The 27243-nt window shown below is 48.2% G+C and overlaps 1 protein-coding gene across 4 annotated transcripts in view; it reads left to right on the plus strand.

Moving 5' to 3' along the window:
• PRTFDC1 (phosphoribosyl transferase domain containing 1) overlaps window positions 1-27243 on the plus strand; it is a 376907-nt gene that overhangs the window by 297976 nt on the left and 51688 nt on the right. For 2 of the 4 annotated variants that reach the window (XM_075315544.1, XM_075315547.1), the window contains exons 1-2: window positions 9460-9562; window positions 12240-12319. In XM_075315544.1, the coding sequence (XP_075171659.1) occupies window positions 12269-12319 (51 nt within the window). In that variant the 5' untranslated portion in view covers window positions 9460-9562; window positions 12240-12268. Of the gene's footprint in view, window positions 1-9459; window positions 9563-12237; window positions 12320-27243 lie in introns of those variants that run through there. The other 2 variants (XM_075315545.1, XM_075315546.1) reach the window with 1 other exon arrangement.

Genomic DNA, 27243 nt, shown 5'->3' on the forward strand with positions numbered 1-27243 from the left:
GGCTACAGTTCATTGAGGGAACCATCAATGCCAACATCGAATGTGACATATAGAAGCAGAGCATGATCCCCTCCTTTCGTAAACTGGGCCGCAGGGTAGTATGCCAGCATGATAACGGTTTCAAACACAGTTCCAAGATGACAACTGCCTTGCTAAAGAAACGGAGGGTAAAGGCGCTGGACTGGCCAAGCATGTCTCCAGACCTAAACCCTATTGAGCATCTATGTGGCATCCTCAAATGAACGGTGGAGGAGTGAAAGGTTTCCAACATCCATCAGCTCTGTGATGCCATCATGGAGGATGGAAGAGGATCCAGCGGCTCCTGTGATGCTCGAGAGAGTTAAGATAGTGCTTGAAAATAATGATGGGCATACAAAATATTGACACTTTGGGCAAAATATGGCCATTTTCACGTAGGGGTGTACTCACTTTTGTTGCCAGTATTGTGCCATGAAAAGTTATAAAAATAATATTTACAAAAAAAGTGAGGGGTGTACTCACTTTTGTGATAGATTGTATATACACTACTCACAAAAAATCTTTGTGATATTTGTGACATTTTTGAAAAACGTAACAAGATATTGCTACAATGTTTGAACAGGCTCCACCATCTTAAAAAGGGCAGAAGCAACTGTGATAGGTCTCCTGAAACATGTGACTCAAGCAGTAATCCAAAGGCTAGCAGAAATAGCAAGTCCGATCACCAACAACAGTACAGCTGGTCGATGCCCGAGCCTGTCTGTGCAACTCAAAAGCAGCATTGCGTTGAGTGTCTGACTGCTGTGTGAACAGCGTCAGAAGTTGCCCTGACATTCGGTGAGTTCTGAGCCAGACACCATGTTGTATCTCTTACCACACCACCAGGCATAGACGTCAGGTCTGAAGAAAGTGCAGGCCACTCCATTTGAGTTACCCCAGTCTCCAGAAGCTGTTCCTAATGATGAAACCTCAATGAGCAGGAGCATTGTGATCCATCAAGATGAAATTAGGCCTGTGTCATCCCTCATTAAGCAAGACGATGACTACCTCTGATGCTGCTCATACAGCAGAGTCAGACACTCCACACGATGCTGACTCTTACAAGAGTTAATTTCTGCTAGCCTGTGGATTACTGTTTGAGTCACATGTTGCAGGAGACCTATCACAGTCACCTCTACCCTTTTTAAGATGGTGGATCCTGTTCAAACATGCCGCAGATAGCTTTATACGTTCCTGATCCTAGTGCTTTCTTATCCAGTTGCTGGTGAACTTCTCTTTGCTGTTTGGTTTGTTGTGGAAATTCTCTTGTTGTCTGGTTATCTTCTCCCTTCCTTAAAGGTACCGCCACACATAACGAAATCGCTAGCGAGATCGCAGCTGAGTCACAGCTTCCGTGACGCAGTAGCAATCCAGTTAGCGATCTTGTTATGTGTGACACTTACCAGCGATCAGGCCCCTGCTGTGAGATCTCTAGTCGTTGCAGAATGGTCCAGGCCATTTTCTTCAAAAGCGATGTCCTGCTGGGCAGGACACATCGCTGTGTTTGACACTGTGTGACAGGGTCACAGTGACTGCTGAGATCGTTATACAGGTCGCTACTGCGACCTGTATTGTTCCTGCATCGCTGGTAAGATCTGACTGTGTGACATCTCACCTGCGACCTCCCAGCGACTTACCTGCGATCCCTATCAGGGTCGCATCATTTTCGGGATCGCTGGTAAGTCGTTGTGTGTGACTGGGCCTTTAGTTTCCTCCTGATCATTTATTGTCTATACCTCTGAGTGATTGCTGTGAGTTTGCTTTAGGTTTTTCCTTGTCTGTTTATTTGTGTGATTTAATCACTCCTGTCTCGATCCTCACCTGGGTGGAGAGAGGGGGGCCACTAGGCCAGGGTTGTTCAGGAGCTAGGGTAAGGAAGGCAGCCCAAACATCGTCACCTTTAAACGTATCTTTGGGATCAAGGTCAGCCAGGGTTCCCCTTGCCTGAGGGCCAGTTTAGGTTCCCCTGTTCATATTGATCCCGTCATACCCGTGACACAGAGATACTGGAAGAGTCACATAAAAAAGACAGAGAAGTGGATGTCCTTTAGCCACAACCCACACTCATGATTGCTTCATTGTGAACAATGCCCTTCAGAACCAGATGATGAATTCTATACAAATCCAGACACATTTAAAGGGAACCTGTCACCAGATTTTTACCTATTAAACTAAAAGAATCACCTTCTGCAGCTCCTGGACTGCATTCTATGAAGGTGCACCTTGGCCCTGACTCACCCTCCAAACCCCAAAAATAACTTTATAAAGCTTGGCCATTAGGTATGCTAATTACCTTGGTTGGCCAGATGGGCGAGCTCATTTTCTGCTCCTTTATCCCCCTCCTGCCGCTGATCGCCCTCCATCATCCTCCTCGTCGCATTTTCAAATCTCGCGCCTGTACAGTTAGGTCTACTCGCGCAGGCGCAGTTCACTCTGCCATATCGCGGCCAGAGCAGAAAACATAGTTGCCCTACCTCGCGCCAGTGAGCTAAATGTGCAGGCGCGAGATTATGGGCGGGTACGAGCATGGCGCTGGTGAGGTCAGCGCTGTGCATGACCTCACCAGCGCCATGCTCGTACCCACCCATAATCTCGCGCCTGCGCATTTAGCTCACCGGAGCGAGCTAGGGCAGCTTTATTTTCTGCTCTGGCCGCGCTATGGCAGAGCGAACTGCGCCTGCACGAGCAGACCTAACTGTACAGGCGCGAGATTTGAAAATGCGACGAGGAGGATGACGGAGGGCGTCAACCTGAGTGTTAATCAAGGAAGGAGGACGGTGATCAGCAGCAGGAGGGGGATAAAGGAGCAGAAAATGAGCCCGCCCATCTGGCCAACACAGATAATTACCATTCCTAGCAGTCAAGTTTTATAAAGTTATTTTTGGGGTCTGGAAGGGGAGACAGGGCCAAGGTGCACCTTCATAGAGCGCAGCCTCGGAGCTGCAGAAGGTGATTCTTTTTGTTTAATAGGTAAAAATCTGGTGACAGATTTCCTTTAAAGGGAGGTGAGAGGCTCCCAAGTGTCACGTCCCACCATTCAAAAGTGTTTACATCAGCATGGTCTGCGTGCTAGATGACCTGAAAGGGAACCACCAGGCACATGATTCATCTATGTTGGACGAGAGACCAGTGAGCTTCAGTGCTGTTCACTTGTGGAGGGGTCAAGGCTACGCCACCCCCCCCCCCACCCCCACCCCCCCCCCGCAGAAGTATCCAGCACACAGAAGATTTGATGTAATGTAATCTAATGTATTAGGTTTCTTGTAAATGGCTACCAGGTGGCAGTGTTCTAGCGACGGCTGTCCTGGCACCTGGGTAGGCATGGAAAGGGTTAAGAGAAAGGAGGAGGACAGTATATATAGGACATGATATAGAAGGAGGGTAGGAGAGTCACCAGGAGGAGATAGAGACAAGAGGCTAAGAGATTATAAATTGAAGATCATAAGGGTCAGCCCTTTCATCCCGGACATGGGGGGCCCTGCTCTTGAGAGGACTGTGGAACTGCGTCCCCAGAAGAGGGGTTTTAGTCCAGTCAGTTGGGATGGAGTACGTTCTTTCCTGGATAAGAAAACCCAAAGAAATCCTCTGCAAGACCAAAGGTCAGTGGGCCCTGAACAGTAAAGGGTAGGTCCTGGCCAAAAGCAGTAACGGAACGGAGGAGTGCTGTCGCATGTAGTCTTTCCAAAGCGCAAGCTAATCCCTGTGGATGGGACTGATAGGCTTAAAGACTATTTGATTTGGTTTGTGCAGTGTGACATCAGACAAGAGAATGAGGGGCCTAGGGGTGTTCGATGGAACACTGGTGCTAGGAAAGCGGACGGCTGTTAAATTATATGTGGAATTGGAGTCTGGAAGGAACCTTATTGGGTCCAGAAGCGGTGCCCGTGTTATACAAAAGGAAAATTTCCGTTTTGAAGTTCAGTAAGAATTGGCAGTTTAAAGGAACTACACCAGTGTCTGCTTTATTGATAAGAGAGAATGAATTGACAGTGGAAAAAGCATCCTTGCAGTGGGGCGGAGACCGGGAGGCAAGGGGTTACCGAGCGGCTGCGCTGTGGCCTTGGAACCCTTGCACACATGACTACCACTGCCTCCCCTAGCCGTTCTACACACTGATGAGTCGATTCAAGCTGAGCAGAAATGATGGCCACCATCATCATGTTGGAGACATCAAGGAGAGTAGTGGTGGTGTTCCAGTGTGGGTAGGTGTGTCTAGTAAGTAAAGAACTGCCCTACACTGTGAATGGTACAGTGATAGCCCCTATTACTGGAATAACATCATTAATGCAGTCATAGACGACAATGCTCTTGCTCATCAAGGTTGCATCACCAGGGATTACCTTTACCATTAGGAGTACCTCAAATTGAGCTGCCTGCACATTCTCCAGACCTGAATCCCATAGAAAACCTATGGGATCAGCTGAGTCGCTGTACAGAGGTTCGGATCTCTGTACCCCAGAACCTCAATGACCTGAGGGCCACCCTTCAAGAAGAGTGGGATGTCATGCCTCCATAGACAGTAACTCCACTGGTGACAAGCAGGAGACATCAAGGCCACATTACAAGGTATAGAGACAGTGACATTTTTGGGGTTATACCCACCTCTGTTGATGGCTTTTCTTTTAATATAAATAAATATGTATGAGAAAAGCAGCATGCTAGCAAAGATCTGAGCGTACATACATGAGTATAGCAAAACCATCAGTACCCAATCTGTCAGATGTATATGAGTCATCTCTGTCCTCATTGGGGCTCATAATTAAAATTCCCCATCTCTATGGATTGTGGGAGGAGATCATTAGGAGTCTCTATAATAAAGTGGAAAATTAGTCAGATTTTCTTGTAGACCAAAAACCAAAGGGCCCTGGAAAAAAATCCTGTACATTCACACCCACCCATTTTTATAATTAGTGTAAAGCTAATCATGGAGACATGCAAAGCTTATTAGCATACAGAGGAGCCAGCCGAGGTAATAACCAGGACTGGCTGGTGCCATTTTAAAGAAAGAAGCATCCAGGGTCACAAATACCAGGAGAACAGGTTTTAAAACGCTGAAATCTGACTCACCTCAGAACCATTTTCCTGCACAAAACCGGCTCAGCGACCCATGTGCCTCACTAGATGTAAGGCCTCGCTGTAGATGCACAATATCACTCATACAGATGGAACAAATGAAAGAAGGAAATATATTATTCCTTCCTAATAAAAATGTTTGCAATTAATGTCCTTACCAAATTAAATGCATGAAAATACTATTTCATACCGCACCTGGCACATGTCCAAAAGTCCGAATTGTGGATCTAATTAGTTTAGAACAGAAGGCAGTGTAATATGACCATTATCTGTCCCCCGACGAAGCACACCAACGCGAAACACGTGTTGGGACGCCGGTCCCCACGTGTTTTATCCCGGTTTCATTGTGATCCTTTCTGGTGAGTAACGCTGCCTTCATTATTATATTACACACTGTAGTTTAATTACTACATTTGAGGCTTAAACCATTGATGCAGCTGCCTCTCACCTTCGGCACTTGCCGTTAATCTTTATGATCACTTCTAGATTTGGGAAACTAACTCCCTTTCTAGGTTCTGGGACACGTGAGGTTCTCTTTCCCTCCAGCACAGCTCCCCTCTGGTCATTCTAATATTATATGTATTTAATCACTGTTATACCCTTCAGCACTTTAATAAATATTTAATATATTCTAATTTCTGCTTGTGTGGGTATTCCTTTATTGCAAATGTAAAGACTCTTAGTGCCTTTTTGTTTCAATATGATGTATGAGTTGTTGCTCTTGTGATCATGCGATCTCCAAGTGATCCCCTTGTGTGTTCCATTATCACATTTGCAGGAAGCCCACATGACTGTCAGGAGTGGATGATTCTCATTAGTCACAATACAAGGCAGCTAGTGAATCTTATATTAATGGCGGTCACATGTCAGTAGTAAAACCCCCTACACTCCAAAATGTATCCTATACCAGCTCCAGCAATAATAAGGTTTTGTTGAACCCTGATGCAGCCTCCTCTCCTCCTTGAACTCGGTGGAGATATCTGGCTTGCTATCATTCATCAGCCTCCTCTCCTCCTCCAACTCAGTGGAGATGTCTGGCTGGCCACCATTCATCAGCCTCCTCTCCTCCCCCAACTCAGTGGAGATGTCTGGCTGGCCACCATTCATCAGCCTCCTCTCCTCCTCCAACTCAGTAGAGATGTCTGGCTGGCCACCATTCATCAGCCTCCTCTCCTCCTCCAACTCAGTGGAGATGTCTGGCTGGCCACCATTCATCAGCCTCCTCTCCTCCTCCAACTCAGTGGAGATATCTGGCTGGCCACCATTCAGCAGCCTCCTCTCCTCCCCCAACTCGGTGGAGATATCTGGCTGGCCACCATTCAGCAGCCTCCTCCCTTCCTCCAGCTTGATTGGAGATGACTGGCTGGCCATCATTCAGCAGCCTCCTCTCCTCCTCCAACTCAGTAGAGATGTCTGGCTGGCCACCATTTATCAGCCTCCTCTCCTCCCCCAACTCGGTGGAGATATCTGGCTGGCCACCATTCAGCAGCCTCCTCTCCTCCTCCAGCTTTGTGGAGATGTCTGACTAGCCTCCATTCAGCAGTCTCCTCTCCTCCTCCAGCTTTGTGGAGATGTCTGACTAGCCTCCATTCAGCAGTCTCCTCTCCTCCTCCAGCTTGGTGGAGATGTCTGGCTGACCTCCATTCAGCAACCTTTGGCTTATCATTACACATTTATGGCTCATGCTTGGGTAACACCCTGTTCATAGATCCTAAATCGCTGCAAACAGTAAACTTGTATATTATGGAAACCGCTACAGATCCATATTGTGAATAGAATTCGGTATTTGAAGATGGGTATATTTGGTCTGTGTGCACACGGACAAATTACTGAATGAGTCAATTCATGAATATTTTCGAAAACCACAGCATGTATTGCCCTCAATCATTCTGCTGATAAAACGGTGCTAGGTTTTATTACACCTTGGGGGCATAACTAGAAGAGCCTGCACCCCATAGCAAACTTTTGGATTGGGCTTCCTCCCACATTGCTGCTCCCTCTGACATGTCCTGCACATGCAGAGTGGACGACACTGCAGGAAAACCCGGAAGAGAAGAGCGTGTATCTGTCATTCTTGCCCGTCTGGCATCTAGGGGCCCCATTGTGATCAGCGGCCCCATAAAACCTGCTACAGTCAGAGTTTCATCCTTGATTGGTACGTGGGTTAAGATGTGATAAGAACATGGACATATCAGCAATTTACCGATGTGACCACCCCAAGAATTCACAATTTCATGACCACTCATGCTTCTCGGCCATGTTAGTAATCTATGGGTGCTGGACGGGAGCCCTGAGAATCGCCTTCTACCTGATGGCATCCGAGCCAGATCCTTTGGATTAGCTGACATTATCATTGTGACATGACACGTATGTGACGTTGCACCAGGATGGCTAATCAAAAGAAAATCCAATGTTGAAAGGTTGGAGGTACTTAGGGCTCCCGTCCAGTGGCCGATGAATCGATTCGCACCAACTCTAATAAACATTTAACCTGATTGTGTGGCAATCATACTACATTTGGAGGACATGAAGGCCTCCTTCACACATCTGTGCAAAACATTAACATTTTGTACAATCCGTGATGAAGGTATGTATGTGCTGTCCCTGTACTATCCGTGTGATCTCTGGATAGGACATGGACAGCATGAGCTGGTATACTTACCTGTCTCCGACGCTGCTGTTACTTCCTGGACCGCCCTGAGTGCAGTGAATATGCATGAGCTTAATGAGCGGGCCCGGAAGCAACAGCAGCACCGGAGACAGGTAAGTATACATTTTTTTTATTTTTATGTCACCTATGTCTTCTTCTGTACATGTCACACTGATGTCACATGGATCACATCAGTGTGAAGTTTGTGTGGCATCCTTGCTGCCGGCAGAAAACAGACATGTCGCCGTGTGGATCACACGGACACTCGCTCTGTGTGAAAACACAGATGTGTGACCAAGCCCATTGATTTTAATGAATCTACGTGAGTCTGTGTCTCCGATGCATGTGAAGAAGGCCTAAGGCTCAGTTCACACGTCCAGTTATCATCCGTTAGAACAGACCCTGCAGACCTCCATTGGCAAAACAGTTCTGCAAACAAAACTTTTATCTGTCTTGAAAAAAACAGATTTTTGCAGGATCTGTTTGTTTAACATTGGAGTCTATGGAGAACGGATCCATTACCTGACTCCTATTTATCTTCCATTTGAAAGTGATCTCGTAAGCAAAAAACGGATCCTTTACAAATGAAAGAAGAACAGATGATTAAATAGCAATCAATTATGGAATCTGTTTTCCGTGGACTCCAATGTTAAAAGAATGAATTCTGTAAAAAAAAAAGAAAAAAACAATATTTTTCAAAAAGGACAAGAAAGTTGTGTTTGCAGAACTATTTTGCCAACAGATCCGTTCTACTGGATGTGTGACCTTAAGCGGGCTTTACACGCTACAAGATCGCTACAGCGATCTCGTTGGGGTCACGGATTTTGTGACGCACATCCGGCCGCTGTAGCGATCTCGTTGTGTGTGACTCCTAGGAGCAATTTTGGATAGTTGCAAAAACGTCCAAAATCGCTCCTCGTTGACATTGGGGTCCTCTCCCAATTATCGCTGCTGTCGCTTGGGCGAAGTTGATCCTCGCCCCTGCGGCAGCACACATCGCTACGTGTGACACCGCAGGAACGAGGAACCTCTCCTTACCTGCCTCCTTCCAGCAATGAGGAAGGAAGAAGGTGGGCGGGATGTACGTCCCGCTCATCTCCGCCCCTCCGCTTTGATTGGGCGGCCGCTTAGTGACGTCGCTGTGATGCCGAGCAAACCAACCCCTTAGAAAGGAGGTGGTTCGCCGGTCACAGCGACGTCGCCGAGCAGGTAAGTACGTGTGACGCTGCCGTAGCGATAATGTTCGCTACGGCAGCGATCTTCACATATCGGCATAACGATAGGGGCGGGTGCTATCACGCTCGTCAACGCTAGCATCGGCTAGCGATGTCGCAGCGTGTAAAGCCACCCTTAGACAAGGGAATAAGATCCCCATGGAGACTCCCTGAGATGAACATGCCCTTGAAATGTCTGAAGCACATGTGACAATCGCTAGTTGACGGTGACAACAGCCGACTAATAATTGCAGCATTTACGACCGACTTTTGTAATGTTACCCGCATTGTCACATTCTGCGATTTTTTTTCCCATTTTACATCAAGTCCAGTTTTCCTAAAATTCTTACCCATAAAGGATTCTCACTTTGTAGTCTCTTCTCCCAACATCTCACATGGCTCATATTACGTACGCCATGTGCTCTGCATGCCTCTCTGGGAAGGAAAGGGTTATTACTTGAGTCTCAGATTGCCAGCAAATTGTAGGGAAACAAGCAGTGTCTTTGAGCTGAGCCCTCCTTCCCCAGCTCAGATCTCAACCTCCCCCATATTCCCTTCTTCCTTTTTTTTTTTGTTTTTCCCTCCACAGACAGGAAGGGACGTTGAGGTGAGCTGGGGCTTTGGGGTCTGCATATGGTTGGAGGGGGGTCTATAAAAGATGCAGTGAAATGAGGGCTTCTCTGGGTAGAAGAGTGAAGTTTCCCTGATTTTGGGGTTGTGTGTGAGGGTGGTGAGCACTAGAGAGGCTCTCAGAGCGCACATGGGTCTGTGTGAGTGTAGGATTACTGAGTGCCATAGGGAGGAAAGGGAAGGGAGTCAGTAAATTATGGATGTGAGCTGAGAAGCTCCTGTGGATCACACGCGAGTGCTTGCGAAATATTGCTGAATTATTAATGCGTTTTATTAGTGTTATTATTATTATAGGTTGAAAGTTCACGATAGGCGACAACCTAAGTTATAGAAATGGCTCAATGATTTTTATCCGTCTACACCAGGGCACAAAACTGTGATCCCTCACCTATTGCGGGAGTTACGTTCTAGAGACCCCCTCGATATGCGAAAATCCGCAAAGTAGCGGAGTTATATTTACTTTATTATTTACCTGTATTTTTCGGATTATAAGACGCACTTTACCTCCCAAAAAATGTGGGAGGAAAATGAGAGATACATCTTATAAGCCGAATCTAGCTTATCGGGGTGGTGGAGAATGATGGTAGGAGGCATCTGCGGAAGGTGAGGCATCTTGAAAATGTCGGCAGTGCAGGCTTCAAATAATGGCGCCCGGAGTCAGCGTGTGCGCAGATTGAGCTCTCTGCTCAAGATCTCAACAGCGCACGCCCTGCCTCTGGCCCATTGATCTCCTAGCAGCGGATATAAGAAAAAGTGGCACATGTGCAGATGAGGTCTCGGTTCGTCATTGAGCCTATAGCTCAATCTGCGCACACGCTGACTCTGGGCATCATATCTTTGAAGCCTGCACCGCTGACAGTTTCTGGCTGCTCCCGCCAGCACCTGCAGCAAGCATCTGGGACACCCACTGCACCGCCCTGCTCCACCACCGCCCCTGCCTTCTGTGACCCCCGCTCCACCACCGCCCCTGCCTTCTGTGACCCCCGCTCCACCCCTGCCTTCTGTGACCCCCGCTCCACCACCGCCCCTGCCTTCTGTGACCCCCGCTCCACCACCGCCCCTGCCTTCTGTGACCCCGCTCCACCACCGCCCCTTCCTTCTGTGACCCCCGCTCCACCACCGCCCCTGCCTTCTGTGACCCCGCTCCACCACCGCCCCTTCCTTCTGTGACCCTGCTCCACCACCGCCCCTTCCTTCTGTGACCCTGCTCCACCACCGCCCCTTCCTTCTGTGACCCCCGCTCCACCACCGCCCCTTTCTTCTGTGACCCCCGCTCCACCACCACCGCCCCTTCCTTCTGTGACCCCCGCTCCACCACCACCGCCCCTTCCTTCTGTGACCCCCGCTCCACCACCACCGCCCCTTCCTTCTGTGACCCCCGCTCCACCACCACCGCCCCTTCCTTCTGTGACCCCCGCTCCACCACCACCGCCCCTTCCTTCTGTGACCCCCGCTCCACCACCACCGCCCCTTCCTTCTGTGACCCCCGCTCCACCACCACCGCCCCTTCCTTCTGTGACCCCCGCTCCACCACCACCGCCCCTTCCTTCTGTGACCCCCGCTCCACCACCGCCCCTTCCTTCTGTGACCCCCGCTCCACCACCGCCCCTGCCTTCCTATAGCGGGGTACAACAGTACACTGCATGCTCTGGTCGATCTGTTTTTAGCCCATAGAGGTCTATGGGGTGAATTGAAAAATGCATTCTCTTTTTCATGCATGCTTCCCATGTGTGTACTTATGTTTTCTATTATCCCTATTTCTGCAGATTTCCATAAACAGACACAAAAAAGTGAAAATTTTAATTTAAAAAAACAGATTAAAAATGAAATCTTGAACAAAAAGGGTAAAATATCCACACAAAAATGGAGCAAAGTGTAGAAACCTATACATAGGCTCCGATTCATCAAAGGAATTTTGGCAGAATTCTGTAGTAAATTACATTGAAAAGACTTTTTGTGTTTTTACTCCAGTTTCTCGCAATTGCGCCAGTATGGGTGAAACTGGGGTTTGACCGGGGATGGCGGGGGCATGATACCTTTGCTCATCTAATTCATAATGAGTTGTGGCGTTCCTTACTCCAGTCAGAGATTGGAGTAAGATTCCTACCATGGCGCACACCCTAGTTTATTCCATAATTCAGATCTTCTAGGTTTTAAATGTAACATTCCCTTCATGCAGCTTTTGACACCCTACATACCCTAGTGGCGTATCTAGAAGCTCGGAGGGGTCTGCAATAGGGCCCCAATCATTGATATATGATTTCTCATGTGGGTCAATGGGACCTTTTGGGCCCCGCTAGGCTCCAGGACCTGGGTGAGCTTGCTCCATTATAGTTATGCCCATGCCTACATAGCCGAATGGCCCTTGTGGGATTCAGTCTTTTATCCAAATAAACCTTAAAGTCTACAACTTTCTTTAGCCTCGGATTACTGTATATGATAATGGTATATACTATATCCTCTTCTATGTGGTAACAATAGATTTTTATATAAAACCAAACTGAAGGGACTTTGCTTTTCCCAACAAACAGTTTTGCAGGAAAGTAAACGTGATCTTGGAATATGCAGGTTTTATTGTTTGCTCTATGTACTAAGCTGCCAAAAATCACCTGCTACAAAGAATATTGCACACGTTGTGTTCCCTCCTCCTGCAGCACTCACAAGGCGTCCGACTTCGGCATAAATGGATGACAACTTCTCCCAGCTTTCTCACAACCCAGGCCATGGACTGGTGGTAAGTGAACCCACACAACTTTCTTGCAATTAGAATAAGGCTGTATTCACACTCAATTTGCTTTTTGAGAACAGAGAACACTCATGTGAAAAACTGATCATTACAAAATAGATGTGTGGTGCCCCTGCGGCCTCAGGCGCCACAGGGTACTGCATCAAAGGTGCAGTTTTCATCACGGATACGGAAGAGGTCGTCACCGGTAACAACCACCACCACACTCAACCAACACCTAACACGGGGGTTCTGTCACCGGGACCGGGCTAGGGTAGGTGCTGGGGTAGTCATCACGAGGTATAGGATCTCATGCCCACTAGTTCAGGGACTCCCACACAGGGGAAGTCAGGAGCCATCTGACACACCACGAGCAGTTAGCACCGGACAGCGTCCGAGTCAGGGTAGACTCCGGAAAGACATGGAAAGTTTGGGGCCCGTGTCTGGAGTCGGAGACTCGACCCGAGTTCTGAGGAAAGAAGGGGGATCCCAGGGTTCGCGGGGAGTGCAGAAGGCACCCGTGACCCGCTCCACGGCCCAGGAGCTGGGGTGGAGGGAAAACATCGAAGGAAGATGCACAGGAACCACCGGCCACGACCTCCGAAGTATCCGGGATCGGTTGAGGCCCATCACAAAGCAACCTGGTGCTCCAACGGCGGTGTGTGACCAGTGAGTAAGAGACCTTGAACTGTTCCACCTGTGTCGTCTTGTTACTGCCGGTGGCCTCCCCGTCACGTCACCGCGCCATCAGCGCCTGAGAGACTACTACCACCACCATCCTCTCTGGGGCATAGCTCTGCCTGTAGCTGAACCATCTGAGCTGCATTGTCATCCGCCCCAACAGAGAAGTCCCCTGGCGGCAGCTAATATTGGCCACACACCACAGGTGGCATCACGAACAACTATCCCCATCCCCCGCCTTTTATTGACACCCGGGGGTCACGGAAATGGGCAAGGCCACGGCGGCGTCCAAGGAGAAGCACCATGGCCCGGCGACGAGTAACCCCCGACCCCGTGGGCGCGTCAGATGTAAACTAAAGAGTGAGGGCCCTGGTGAGTATAATCTGGTCTTTTGGTTGAAGTTTTGCAACGTGCATGCAGCGCTTTGTTTTAGCCAAAAAATGGACACATAACAGAAACCAAATTGACCCCATTATACTCTTGGCAATGGCGACCATGCACCAGTATTATGTGCAGCGAGTAGAGATGAGCGATGTTCGATTCGAACCGTTCGCCAATTTCAAATTAGAGTGATTTTGGGCGGTGTTCCAGTCGTTCGACGAACTCTAATGATTTGCTTCATGTTCAACCATTCGAGTTACCGTTCGATCACCAAAAGTGTGGCTTTTCACAGTAAGGCTATGTGCGCACGTTGTGTATTTGCATGCGTCCTGCGTCCCCAGCACAATCCCTCTCTCTTTCCTACTCACCGTTCACGGGCACGGCGCTGCATGGCTGTCACAAAGCTCCGGCGGCTTTTCCTCTTTTGAAAATGGCTGCCGCTCATTATTCAATCTGGTATTCCCTGCTTTCACCGCCCACCGGTGCCTATGATTGGTTGCAGTCAGACACGCCTCACTGAGTGACAGCTGTCTCACTGCAACCAATCACAGCCTTCAGCGGGCGGGTCTATATCGTGCAGTAAAATAAATAAATAAATAATAATAAAAAAAAACCTGCGGTTCCCCCCAATTTTGATACCAGTCAAGATAAAGTCACACGGTTGGAGGCTGGTATTGTCAGGATGGGGAGCACCACGTTATGGGGAGCCCCCCAGCCTAACAATATCAGCCAGCAGCCGCCAGGAATTGCCGCATCCATTAGATGCGACAGTCCCGGGACTCTACCCGGCTCATCCCGAATTGCCCTGGTGCGGGGGCAATCGGGGTAATAAGGTTAGGTTAATCATGACAGGCGTCTCCCCGAGATTCACTTACACGTTAATCATGGAAGGTAAGTAAATAAACACACACAACGAAAAATCCTTTGTTTGGAATAAAAGACGAAAAAAAACAAATTGCTGAACCAGGGAATGTGTTTGGGTTTTTAATTTCTAATGATTTTTTCTGGCGTGTGTGTGTATTTATTTACTGTAACTTACAGATTAATCATGGAGGGTGTCTCATAGACGCCTGACATGATTAATCTAGGATTTAGTGGCAGCTATGGGCTGCCATTAACTCCTTATTACCCCGATTTGCCAACGCACCAGGGCAAATCGGGAAGAGCCGGGTACAGTCCCAGAACTGTCGCATCTAATGTATGCGGCATTTCTGGGCGGCTGCTGACTGATATTGTTAGGCTGGGGGGCTCCCCATAACGTGGAACTCCCCATCCTGAGAATACCAGCCTTCAGCTGTATGGCTGTATCTGGCTGGTATTAAAATTGGGGGGGGACCGCACGCCATTTTTTTAAATTATTTATTTATTTATTTCACTGCACAGTATAGACACGCCCACCGGCTGCTGTGATTGGTTGCAGTGAGACACCTGTCACTCAGCGTGGGGGCGTGTCTCACTGCAACCAATCATAGGCGCCTGTGGGCGGGGAAAGCAGGGAATACGAGATTGATTAATGAGCGGCCGGCTTTTTCAAAATAGTAAAAGCCGCCGGAGCAGTGTGAACGCCGTGCAGCGCCGCGCCGGGGATCGGTGAGTATGAGAGAGGGCTGCTCAATTCAGTTACTCAGGGGATTAGCGGTCACCGGTGAGTCCTTCACAGGTGACCGCTAATCAGGACGCGGCACAGACAGAGCTGCAGCATGACAATGAAGTCCGGTGAAGTTAACCCGAGTTCATTCTGACAGTGCGGCTCTGTCTGTGTCTGCTGTCATCTGCCATTAAGCTCTGCTGCATCAAGGTCTGTGTCTGCTGTCAGCGGCCATGTAGCAGCGCTGAATGGCAGATGACATAGTAAAATATACGTATTACACATGCATTACACACGCATTACACACGCTAGTAAAAGCATTAATTTATTCAGAAAAAGCATCGCAGTTGCGTTGCACTCGGACCTAACGTGAACTAAAATCAGACGAGTTTTTTTTCAGCCCAGTCGGACCGATTTTACTCGCATAGATGTGTTTCCAGCCTAAGAAGAATTACTTCACGAGTTCTAGTCCTGGCCGTCCTGGTAAAGAATATAATTTAATTTATTTTAAATTTTAAATTGTAATTATTATTTATAATTATAATTTAATTTAATTATGCACTGAGGGGAGGAGCCGGACATCAGCTGTGAGCTGCAGGACACACCTCTAAAATCGGAGCAGTTCACGGAATGAGGCTGCATTGCTCTCTCTTCTCTCGCCCTCTTCTCTCGCCCTCTCTTCTTTTCTCTCTCTCTCTCTCTCTTTTCTCTCTCTCTCTCTTTTCTCTCTCTCAGACCTGGCGATGATCAGCTGATGCGGTCACCTGATGGAATCAGCTGACACTATAAGTCGAGCGGTGAGGCCAGCTAAACTATCAGCTGCTGCTGTCGGACAGGAGTCTGCACAGAACTGTGTAGTTTTGTTTTTTTTTGCACTGATGCATCAGCTGATTGTATAAAAGCAGTTTATACAATCAGCTGCTGTGTCATTTTTTTGCAGACACATCATCTGATTGCTTTGCCTTCCAGCAAACCGATCATATGATATTGGATCCAGATTGGACGGCGCGGGACCCTTGACCCAGGATTACTGTGGAGGGGGGGGGGTTCTTTATTTCAATAAAGATGGAATCACTAATTGTGTTGTGTTTTATTTCTAATAAAAATATTTTTCTGTGTGTTGTGTTTTGTTTTTTTTATCTGTACTAGAAATTCATGGTGGTCATGTCTAATATTGGCGTGACACCATGAATTTCGGGCTTAGGGCCAGTTGATAATATACAGCTAGCCCTAACCCCATTATTGCCCAGCGAGCCACCCATCACCAGGGCAGCTGAAGAGTTGGATACGGCACCAGAAGATGGCGCTTTTATGAAAGCGCCATTTTCTGGGGCGGCTGCGGACTGTAATTCGCAGCGCAGGGTGCCCAGAAAGCTTGGGCACCCTGCGCTGCGGATTCCAAACCCCAGCTGCCTAGTTGTACCTGGCTGGACACAAAAATTGGGTGAAGCCCACATTTTTTTTTTTTAATTATTTCATGAAATTTGTGAAATAATTAAAAAAAAAAAAAAGGGCTTCCCTATATTTTTGGTTCCCAGCCGGGTATAAATAGGCAGCTGGGGGTTGGGGGCAGCCCGTAGCTGCCTGCTGGACCTGGCTAGCATACAAAAATATGGCGAAGCCCACGTAATTTTTTTGGGGGGCAAAAAACTCCTGCATACAGTTCTGGATGGAGTATGCTGAGCCTTGTAGTTTTGCACCGTTGAAATAGTAATCTGACAGGCGGGTTACTATACCAACGGTGATCTCCGATCACATGATTCCCGGTGCCGCTATTCACCGGCTGTGGCATCCAGTCCTTGCATGTGGGCTGACTCTGTAAAGAGCGCCCACATGCAGGAACGGGGAGCCAAGCATGTGCCCAAGCATCTCGCCTGTACACGGAGATGCTCAAACGAGCACCGCGTACCAGAGAGATGCACTGACAAGACCTAGCATGACATCTAGCCATGTGACCAGTCTGTAGCCAATGAGATAATACACACGGGACTGGTCACATGCTATGACGACGTCACGGAAGGTCCCATCATCAGTGCTGGTTACCAGGAGGGCGCAGCGATGATCGGAAGGAAAAGCTGCGGGAGACAGAGTGCAGGACGTGTCGCGGGGACTTGTAAGTATAATGGCAATGTTTATTAACTGTATGTGTATATGTATAATGTGTTTGTGTTTGCCTGCCATTGTTTTCAATGGGTTCGAAGGTGTTCGTTGAACGCTCGCCGAACTATCCCGCCGTTCGACAAACCGAACTCGAACACTTGGGGGGTGGCTCAACACTAGCAGCGAGCTCAGCAGCTGAGCCTGCTCTGTGCAGCACAGAAAGCCGGCCTGTTACATAGCCGGAACCTAAGGGTAACTGATGTCACCAGAGAGAGTTCCACTCCCAACATTTCAACCTCTTCAATATTCCTGTGAAATGAGTCACCACTATTTTAAATGTTTTATTATGGTAGCCGTCACTTCTGAAGACCATTGGCCCCGTGTACGATACGATTGTGGACGGCCAATAGTTTGCTGGAGTCTACTGTAGACCTCAGTATCCACCATGCTAGAACATCTAAGCCGTCCGGCCTATTTGACAGGAGATCATCAACTTCCAAATACACTGAGATAGTATATTATTATATAAAAAGGTGAACATATATACTGTGTATGTGTGTGTGTGTATATGTATGTGTGTGTGTGTGTGTGTGTGTGTGTGTGTATATATATATATATATATATATATATATATATATATATATATATTATATATAGTGTATGTATATGTATACAGTACAGACTAAACGTTTAGACACACCATCTCATTCAAAGAGTTTTCTTTATTTTCATGACTGAAAATTGTAGATTCACAATGTGGAATGAAATACTTAAAAAAGTGTGAAATAACTGAAAATTTGTCTTATATTCTAGGTTCTTGCTTTGATTACTGCTTTGCACACTCTTGGCATTCTCTTGATGAGCTTCAAGAGGTAGTCACTGGAAATGTTTTTCACTTCACAGGTGTGCTCTGTCAGGTTTAATAAGTGGGATTTCTTGCCTTATAAATGGGGTTGGGACCATCAGTTGTGTTGTGCAGAAGTCTGGTGGATACACAGCTGATAGTCCTACTGAATAGACTGTTAGAATTTGTATTATGGCAAGAAAAAAGCAGCTAAGTAAAGAAAAACGAGCGGCCATCATTACTTTAAGAAATGAAGGTCAGTCAGTCTGAAAAATTGGGAAAACTTTGAAAGTGTCCCCAAGTGTAGTGGCAAAAACCATCAAATGCTACAAAGAAACTGGCTCACATGAGGACCGCCCCAGGAAAGGAAGACCAGGAGTCACATCTGCTGCGGAGGATAAGTTTATCAAACTCACCAGCCTCATAAATCGCATCTTAATAGCAGCTCAGATTAGAGACCAGGTCAATGCCACACAGAGTTCTAGCAGCAGACACATCTCTAGAACAACTGTTAAGAGGAGACTTTGTGCAGCAGGCCTTCATGGTAAAATAGCTGCTAGGAAACCACTGCTAAGGACGGGCAACAAGCAGAAGAGACTTGTTTGGGCTAAAGAACACAAGGAATGGACATTAGACCAGTGGAAATCTGTGCTTTGGTCTGATGAGTCCAAATTTGAGATCTTTGGATTTCAACCACTGTCTTTGTGCGATGCAGAAAAGGTGAAAGGATGGACTCTTCATGGCTGGTTATATATATATATATTATATTAGTGTGTGTGTGTATATATCTAATATATATATATTGTGACGACCTGGGCCCTGAACGTCTTGGGGCACACGTCTGGCAGCGGGATCAAGACAAACACAAGCACTTTGTCACTTAAACAATCTCGGTGATTTATTCACATCCTCATAAACCACGCAGTGTAATGGGCCACAGCCACTTTCCCGCAGGACAATGTCTCACTGTCTGTTTAAACTGCCAATTGTTCATACAGTTCATTCTCTGGCATCAGCCAGTAAAGTCCACCTTTGTGGGGTGTTACCTGCCAGTAGGTTCGCAGGCTGTCAGTCTGCCTCCATCCAGTCCAGGGAGACTCTCACACTGGGCTCAACATCCCGGCCCTTGTACACGTTCCAATTCCTCACAGCCTCAGTGGATTCTGCAGCTCCCTGACATTTCAGAGCCCTCACCAGCTCTGTATGCACAGGATCTCCTGCACATGTGCGCCAACCAAGATGGCTCCCACCAGCACACAGAGATCATGTGACAAACGACAACTCCATTAAATCCCATGAGACACACCTACGTATGGGAGGTATGTGGATGGTCCGTCCCGCCCATCACTTCTGACCATCCCATGAACCCAGCCCTGAATGTGTACAACAATCCTTATGGAACTACAAGTCCCAGAGAAACATTCCGGGTTCAGATTGCAGAGGATTTCCACCTCTGTGACACATACCGGCCATCTGCCACATTGCCGGTTGCATCCTTGCAATATATATAAAATTTACAGTACCGACCAAACGTTTGGACACACCTTCTCATCTCTAGAACAACTCTTAAGAGGAGACTTTGTGTAGCAGCCTTCATGGTAAAATAGCTGCTAGGAAACCACTGCTAAGGACAGGCAACAAGCAGAAGAGACTTGTTTGGGCTAAAGAACACAAGGAATGGACATTAGACCAGTGGAAATCTGTGCTTTGGTCTGATGAGTCCAAATTTGAGATCTTTGGATCCAACCACCGTGTCTTTGTAGAAAACGTGAACGGATGGACTCTACATGCCTGGTTCCCACCGTGAAGCATGGAGGAGGCGGTGTGATGGTGTGGGGGTGCTTTCATGGTGACACTGTTGGGGATTTATTCAAAATTGAAGGCATACAGAACCAGCATGCCAACCACAGCATCTTGCAGCGGCGTGCTATTCCATCTGGATTGCGTTTAGTTGGACCATCATTTATTTTTCAACGGGACAATGACCCCAAACACACCTCCAGGCTGTGTAAGGGCTATTTGACTAAGAAGGAGAGTGATGGGGTGCTACACCAGATGACCTGGCCTCCCCAGTCACCAGACCTGAAACCAATCGAGATGGTTTGGGGTGACCTGGACCGCAGAGTGAAGGCAAAAGGGCCAACAAGTGCTAAGCATCTCTGGGAACTCCTTCAAGACTGTTGGAAAACCATTTCCGGTGACTGCCTCTCATCAACCATCTCATCAAGAGAATGCCAAGAGTGCGCAAAGCAGTAATCAAAGCAAAAGGTGGCTACTTTGAAGAACCTAGAATATAAGACATATTTTCAGTTGTTTCAAACACTTTTAAGAATTTCATTCTATATGTAGTAGATGTAATAATAATAAATAATTTTAGCAAATATCTCCAATTAGAAATGTGGTATAGTTCTCCTGAATCACTATTTTGCTTACATTGTGCAGGACCTTAAGTATCCATGGTTACGACCATGCATATATTCGCAGCTAGTTACTTAGTTAGTTTCTAGTGGTCATAACCGATGATACCTTAGCAGCAATGCACATGAGCTGAGAGACATAGCTAATCAGGAGAACTATACTACATTTCTAATTAGAGGTATTTGCTATTATTATTACACCTACTATATATTGGGATAGGATCTTGGAAATGGGGAATACCCTTTAAGTTTAATCAACATTATCACCATATAGAATATATGTAAAGCTGAAGTACCTAGTGCCCACCAGACACAACAAGGTGACTAGCCATACAGTATATGCCTCTCCCGAAACAAAACCTACAGATTTAAAGAGATATTCCCGTTTCCCAGATCCTATCCCAATATGTAGTAGGTATAATAATATTAGCAAATACCTGGAATTAGAAATGTAGTATAGTTCTCCTGATTAGTTGTGTTGCTTACCTCATTTTAGCCACGGTCTGGGAAGACGGCAACCAGAGGAATTCACTACCCACTGCCTTGTACTCCTACTGAACCAAGAATGTGCAGCTAATACCAAGCTCCACAGTGGTGTTTAGAACCTTTTACAATACGTGACTCCTGATGTACACCATAGTTCCAAGGGTCTGCAAGCCATAAAACTACCTCTGGTGTTCATAAGCAAGGACACAGTAGGCTTCCATGATAGCACTAATAAGAACGCATATTTTATGATTATTCTTGATGGTTCAACCTGCATGGACTTCTATATTGCCCCAGCACCTGCTATATTGACCATACTAACATTCAAGGGACCACAAGAAAAGAATAATTTTTTGGTTCAAATTACTGGCTTTGTGAAATTTCACATAAACACTAATAAGGACTTGTCCATTGAGACTACCAATGAAAGAGTTAATAATTTAAGTGGTGTTCCTCTAAAACAAAAAAACCTCCCCCCCCCCTCTTTTTCTGCACGTACAGAATCTGAATAAACCACCTCTCAGCATCTGAGTGTATATTGGCGTGAAGAAGGCCTATGTTTGGGCCGAAACGTCCCCTATCACTCAGTCTGCCTATTAATTAAAAATATAAAAATATAAATAAATACATTTTTGGCACAAAAACAAATCTATTGATATTTTTTCCAATTCTATGAGAGTACAGTGTCCTATATATATTGTAGTCTGGATCTCGGTCCCCCTCACTAGCACCTCAATCTTTCCTCCCCATTAGGGCAGAGTGCACACCATATATTCCAAGCTTGCTTACCTCATGTGCAGGGCATTGCAGGGAGGTATCCATGGTTATGACTACTAGCAACTAACTAACTCACTATATGAGTGGTCGTAACCATGGATACCTAAGCTGCAATGCCCTGCACATGAGGGAAGAGACATGGCTATATCAGGAGAACTATACTACATTTCTAATTGGAGATATTTGCTAATATTATTATTACACCTACTCCATATTGGGACAGGATTTTGGAGATGGGTAGACCCCTTTTTAAAGGGCAGGTAAGATCCAGCAAAAATGTATAAATGGCTTAAGGCCGCATTTACATGTCAGTGTGTCACAGGCGGTCATGTTTGGACCGGCTGTGGTTTTCCTGACCGAAACGGCGCAGCCTCAGAGGCATATACTGTATGAGGAGGCAGAGTACGCGTCAGGAGACCCCCGGACTGTCCATACATTACGGTCTGCCTGTCAGTCGATGGCACTCGGGGGGTGACTCCAGCCTTAGGGCTCAGTTTTTCTTGTACGTGTTTTCCGTAATTTTCACACATGCCGCTCGTACCTACTATGGAGTAATTCACATGTAGATTTTTTTTTTTTTCCTTGAACCGAGTGGTCCACACAAAAGCAGAGACTTGTCAGATATTGAACCTGAGTGTCACCAATGCTAATCTCGGGATTCGTGAAAAAATCGGACAGCACTTGGATGTCATCCATTTATTTTCTGTTTTTCACAGATTGATACGAGAAGCTGGGAAAACTTTTTATTTATTTTTTTTTTTATTTTTATTTTTTTCCCTCTGAGAAAAACTGATGAAACTCGGACCAAACACTGATGGCGCTCTAATCAAAAACATTGATGAAACGCGGACCATTTACAAGAAAGTTACTGACACCTGAAGGAGAACTCTGCGCTCATTCACATTGTACCGCCCTGAGAGGGGCCCGGCCGCTTCCTCCGCTTGCTCGGGCCGAGCCGCTCGAGGTCCGGGCTCGGGTTGTCGGTGGCACAAGCGCCTCCGGACCGGGGGTCACGTCGCTCTGTTAGAGGGGAGAGGTAGTGGGGTGGTGGTGATGGTGGTGGGACGGGGCGCAGCCGGGGAGGGCCGCGCTGTCGTCTCACGGGTCGTGACGCCACCCACGGGTCGTGGTGACGGGATGCACCACCGCTGCGGCTGAGGCGATGGCGGGCTCGTCTGGGATCGGTGTTGCGTCCGCAGCCGAGATGGTAGCCCCCTCTGTGGGTAGGGGCGGTGTGTCCCGGGGCCCGGCTTGGGGGACTGCAAGCGCTGATGATGTTGTCGGGGTGCAGGGTGCCGTGCCGCGGTGTAGTGTCGTGCCCAGATGGCACTGGTGTACTCACGATTAATTCACACTCAGAGTCACTGGTTAACCAAAGTTCGGATGTGGTCGGTTCCCGCGGCCGGCTGCTGATGTCCCCTGTGGGGTTGATGGTGGCCCCTTTCCCCTTTACCTCTGGTAGTTGTGTTTCGGCTCCCCTGCCTGGGCAGTGGCCGCCCGCTCCCCGGCATTGAGCTGCCGGAGGAGCCCTCGGTTGCCCGCAGACGCTGGCCCGTCGGGTGTTTGGCCCTTGGCGGTGGCGCTCACCCGGTCTCGGTGGGCTTTTGCCTTCTTTCAGGACTTTGGGTGTGGATGAACCCGTGAGGTCCAGCCAGCAATCAGTCAATTTGCCTATACTCAGTGGCTTCTAAGCTAGGACGGGGTCTGAGTACCCGGTTTCTGGTGCTCCGGTACACGGTTGACTCCCCGGTTCAGGACCGGCGGGCTCCAACCCAGGCCCGGTCCGTACGGTTCCGCCGGTTGCTGTACCGGTACTCCTGCAGGCGGCCACCACCGTCTGCCTGCCTGACGTTCTCCAAGGGGCCCAGGCTCCTACCCGGGTCCCCGACAGCTACTCCACTACCACTCACTGTCACTGTACAGACTACTCTGCTTGAACTTCCTGCCTCAGGACAGTAGTCTCCTCGGTGGGCGTGTCTTTCCGCCTGACTCCACCCACCTGGTGTGCTCTACTTGCCCTGGGGGAGGCATCAGGTCTCCCTTTCGGGTGACGTGTGTGTGACCTCACAGGGGGTGGGGGGGTGTGTGTATGTGGTAGGTGTTAGGCTATGTGCGCACGTTGCGCAAATACATGCAGTTATGCTGCGCAAATACATGCAGTTACGCTGCGCTTTGTAGCGCAGCGTAACTGCATGCGTCCTGCGTCCCCTGCACAGTCTATGGAGATTGTGCAGGGGCCGTGCGCACGTGGCGTTTTAGAGCGCAGCGCTTCGGCTACTGCTGAAGCGCTGCGTTCTAAGAAGTGACATGTCACTTCTTCCGTGCGCTTTGCCGGCAGCTCCTGCTCTGTCTATGGGAGGAGCTGCAGGCAGAGCGCATGGAATCGGCTTCACTACGGACATTTCTGCAGCGATTTAAAGCGCACATGTGCTCTTCAGATCGCTGCAGAAATTTCTGCAGTGAACTGTACGCAACGTGCGCACATAGCCTTATTACCTGTGACCCCTGGGGTCCAGGGCGTCACAACATGGCAGGTTTTTTTCACGTACGAGAAAAACTGACCGCATTTCATTTTCAGTTTTGTACAAGTTTCATCATTTTTTCTCATATGCTAAAAAAAATAATAATTCTCTACGTTCTCCTATCTAACAGTCCGTAAAAACTGGACTGCACTCCAATGGGAAATCGAGTGTGGTCAGATTTTTTTTCATGGATACATAGACCTGCATTGGCGATTTTAATCTGACACTCGGACCACTACTGAGCAATGTCTCCATGATTTTGCACATACTGCTTGGCCCGAGAAAAATCACGTAAATAGGAACAGCCCCATTCACTATCATATGAATGAATGCTATCTGCGAAACGCTCAAATAACAATCACACGCAAAAAGCGGAAATCTGAATGAGCCCTTAGACTGATGGGAGGAGTGCTCAGCCAACTATGTCTGCCACCTCTTTCTTCTACAGGTCCATTGATTATTCAGTGACCTACCTCCTTTTTTAGATTCCGCGCCTCCACCACTGCCATGATGGTGGTAGGCAGCACATGCACAGTGTGATTCTGCGGATGGTTTGCAGGTCTTCAAGAACATGGCACTGGATCTGTTGCATGTGAAGACTGAGATTTCAGCTCAATGACCTCTTCATTAAGTTGAAATCTCAATCTGTGCCTGCGCCAAATTTGACGCCATTTTATTGAGGACCATGCGCAGTGTGATTCTACAGACTGTCTTCAATAATATGGCACTGATGTGGCGCATGTGCAGATCAAGATTTCCGCTTAATTAAGAGGTTATTGAGCCGAAAGCTCAGTCTGCGCATGCGCCGCATCCGGCACCATATTATTGAAGTCCTGCAGAATCACATTGCGCATTTGCTGCCCACCGCAATCATGGCAGCAGAGACGCGGAATTTCAAAACAGTAAGCAGATCATTGAATAATCAGAGACCTGTTGAAGAAACAGAGGAGGCAGGCGGAGGGGTGGAGAAGCAGAAGACCCTACCTCACAAGTCCCACCCTGGTGCACGGATGACATTATCATGAAAACTTTAGAGGAAGATTATGCAGCAACCACAGATCGGATTCATTCACTGCAGGCGTCCATTTCATCAGCACCACAGCCCCATTATGGTCATAGCTTTACTTTATAGTGCTAAATCCTGCTGACAGGGTCAATGGAAATCCCTGGATACTTTAGTGGAGCTGTTCCTAAGACAAAAAAAAAAAACAACTGAAAATAAAAGAGTAATTATGAACAAAGCCTAATGTAGACACATTACTTCTACTTAAAGGGGTAGATCCTTCTAAGGATTGTGTTACATGAGACCAGTGGGCAGACAGAAGAAGCTCCTTCTCTCTGATTAGATGATATGATTGCAATTACCATGTACCTGAACATGGATGCAAGAAAGTGCAAATAGAATGTGAGCCCTCATGGGCAGGGTCCTCACCTACTGTATCCTCACCCTTCCCCTATAGACTGTGAGCCCTCGCGGGCAGGGACCATACCTACTGTATCCTTGTAAGGGGTGGACGGACCCCTAGTGTGGAGAAGACGTTTTTTCCCCCCCTGAAGACGCCACAGGAGTATGGTGGCACATTGTACAATGTTGTGTGTTATGTACGGTTCTCCCCCCCAGGTGCCAGTGTAGTGAGTGGTTCCCCTGGTAACAGGGAAGGAAGGGGCAGGGCAGCCTAGGAGGGAAGAGAAGGGGGGTTGGGCTCTGAATGCAGGGCAGTGTGCTGGGAATGTAACAGGAGAGAGCTGAGGAGAAGTGCCGGGGCAGAGTGCAGGAGTGGGTGCTGTGGCAGTGGAGCGGAGAAGTTGGAGCTAATCCGGAGCCGGTAGTGAGTACTGGAGCCGTCCCCTAGTTCAATACAAATCCCTGGGAAAGGGCTGGACTAAAATCGGGATAGGAGTACCACTGCTAGGGGGATAACAATTGGCCCCTGCAGGCAAAGGAAAGTGCCCGTAGAGAAAAAGGAAACCGTTTTCGTAGGAAAGGACTTGTAACTTGTAACGTACTAAAGTAAACCTGCTGCAAACAAAAAGATGGAAGCTTTGTCTAATAAAACGGTGTTTGGCTTATCTGCTGCCTGCAATTGTCTCTTTCCTGAAAGTGAAGAAGGAGCTGGAGAGCACAGAAAGAACGCTGTCATGAATGGGCCCCATGCATCCACACTCTGCCCCAACAACACACCTGTATTGCAAGTAACGGCCGGGCCGGGGTTCAGCCTGCGGCCCACAAGGCGAGGGGACCCGACTACACCCCCTGAGGCGCCCCCTGCCCCCGTTACATCCTCACCGATCCACTGTAGACTGTGATCACACACGGGCAGGGTCCTCACCTACTGCATCCTCACCCATCCCCTGTAAACTGTGAACCCTCGCAGGCAGGGTTCTCACCTACTGTATCCTCACCTATCCCTTGTAGACTGTGATCACACACGGGCAGGGTCCTCACCTACTGTATCCTCACCCATCCCCTATAGACTGTGAGCCCTCGCGGCTAGGGTCCTCACCTACTGTATTCTTGTGACGCCCTGGCAAAACCAGGTAGTCACAGTTAGGCCCCTGCACAACACCGTCCCTCATTAGGAAACACACAGCCAACCAGAAAACCCTAGTCACCCCCCCCTTAGGGAAAGATACACACCAGTGGGCGTGACCAGGTGGTTGGGACACGCCCACCCAGGGGTCCAGACAGCCCAGGGCGGGAAAACAAGTCAGTTAAGTCTGAAATTCAGTTTGGAGAGGAGTGTGGGCTGGAGCTACGGGTAGCTCCAGCGGTGAAGTCCAAGTTGAACGGTACCAGGGTAGGAGCCCTGGTGCCACTGGCTAGGAGGCAGACGGTGGTCTCCGTCAGTAGGAGACGGGAAGATGGCTCGGTGGAACCGAGGTGGACCGGGACAGGGTTGGGCCCGCCGACACGGGGAACCGACACGGAAACCGTAGCACAAAGGGGGGCAGTCGGACCCTGAAGCCAGGACTAGAACCAACTGGAGCTAGTTAATTAACCGATTGAGGCCAGGACTAGAGGTCCTGTCCCACCCAAAGTCCATCATAGAAGACAACAGCCCACCGATTAGGGATAAGAGGTCACCGCCAGGGCCCATAGATCCCACGGGCCAGCATCTGCGGGCACTGCTCCTTAA

Source organism: Anomaloglossus baeobatrachus, chromosome 6 (assembly GCF_048569485.1).
Source record: "Anomaloglossus baeobatrachus isolate aAnoBae1 chromosome 6, aAnoBae1.hap1, whole genome shotgun sequence".
Lineage (NCBI taxonomy): Eukaryota > Metazoa > Chordata > Amphibia > Anura > Aromobatidae > Anomaloglossus > Anomaloglossus baeobatrachus.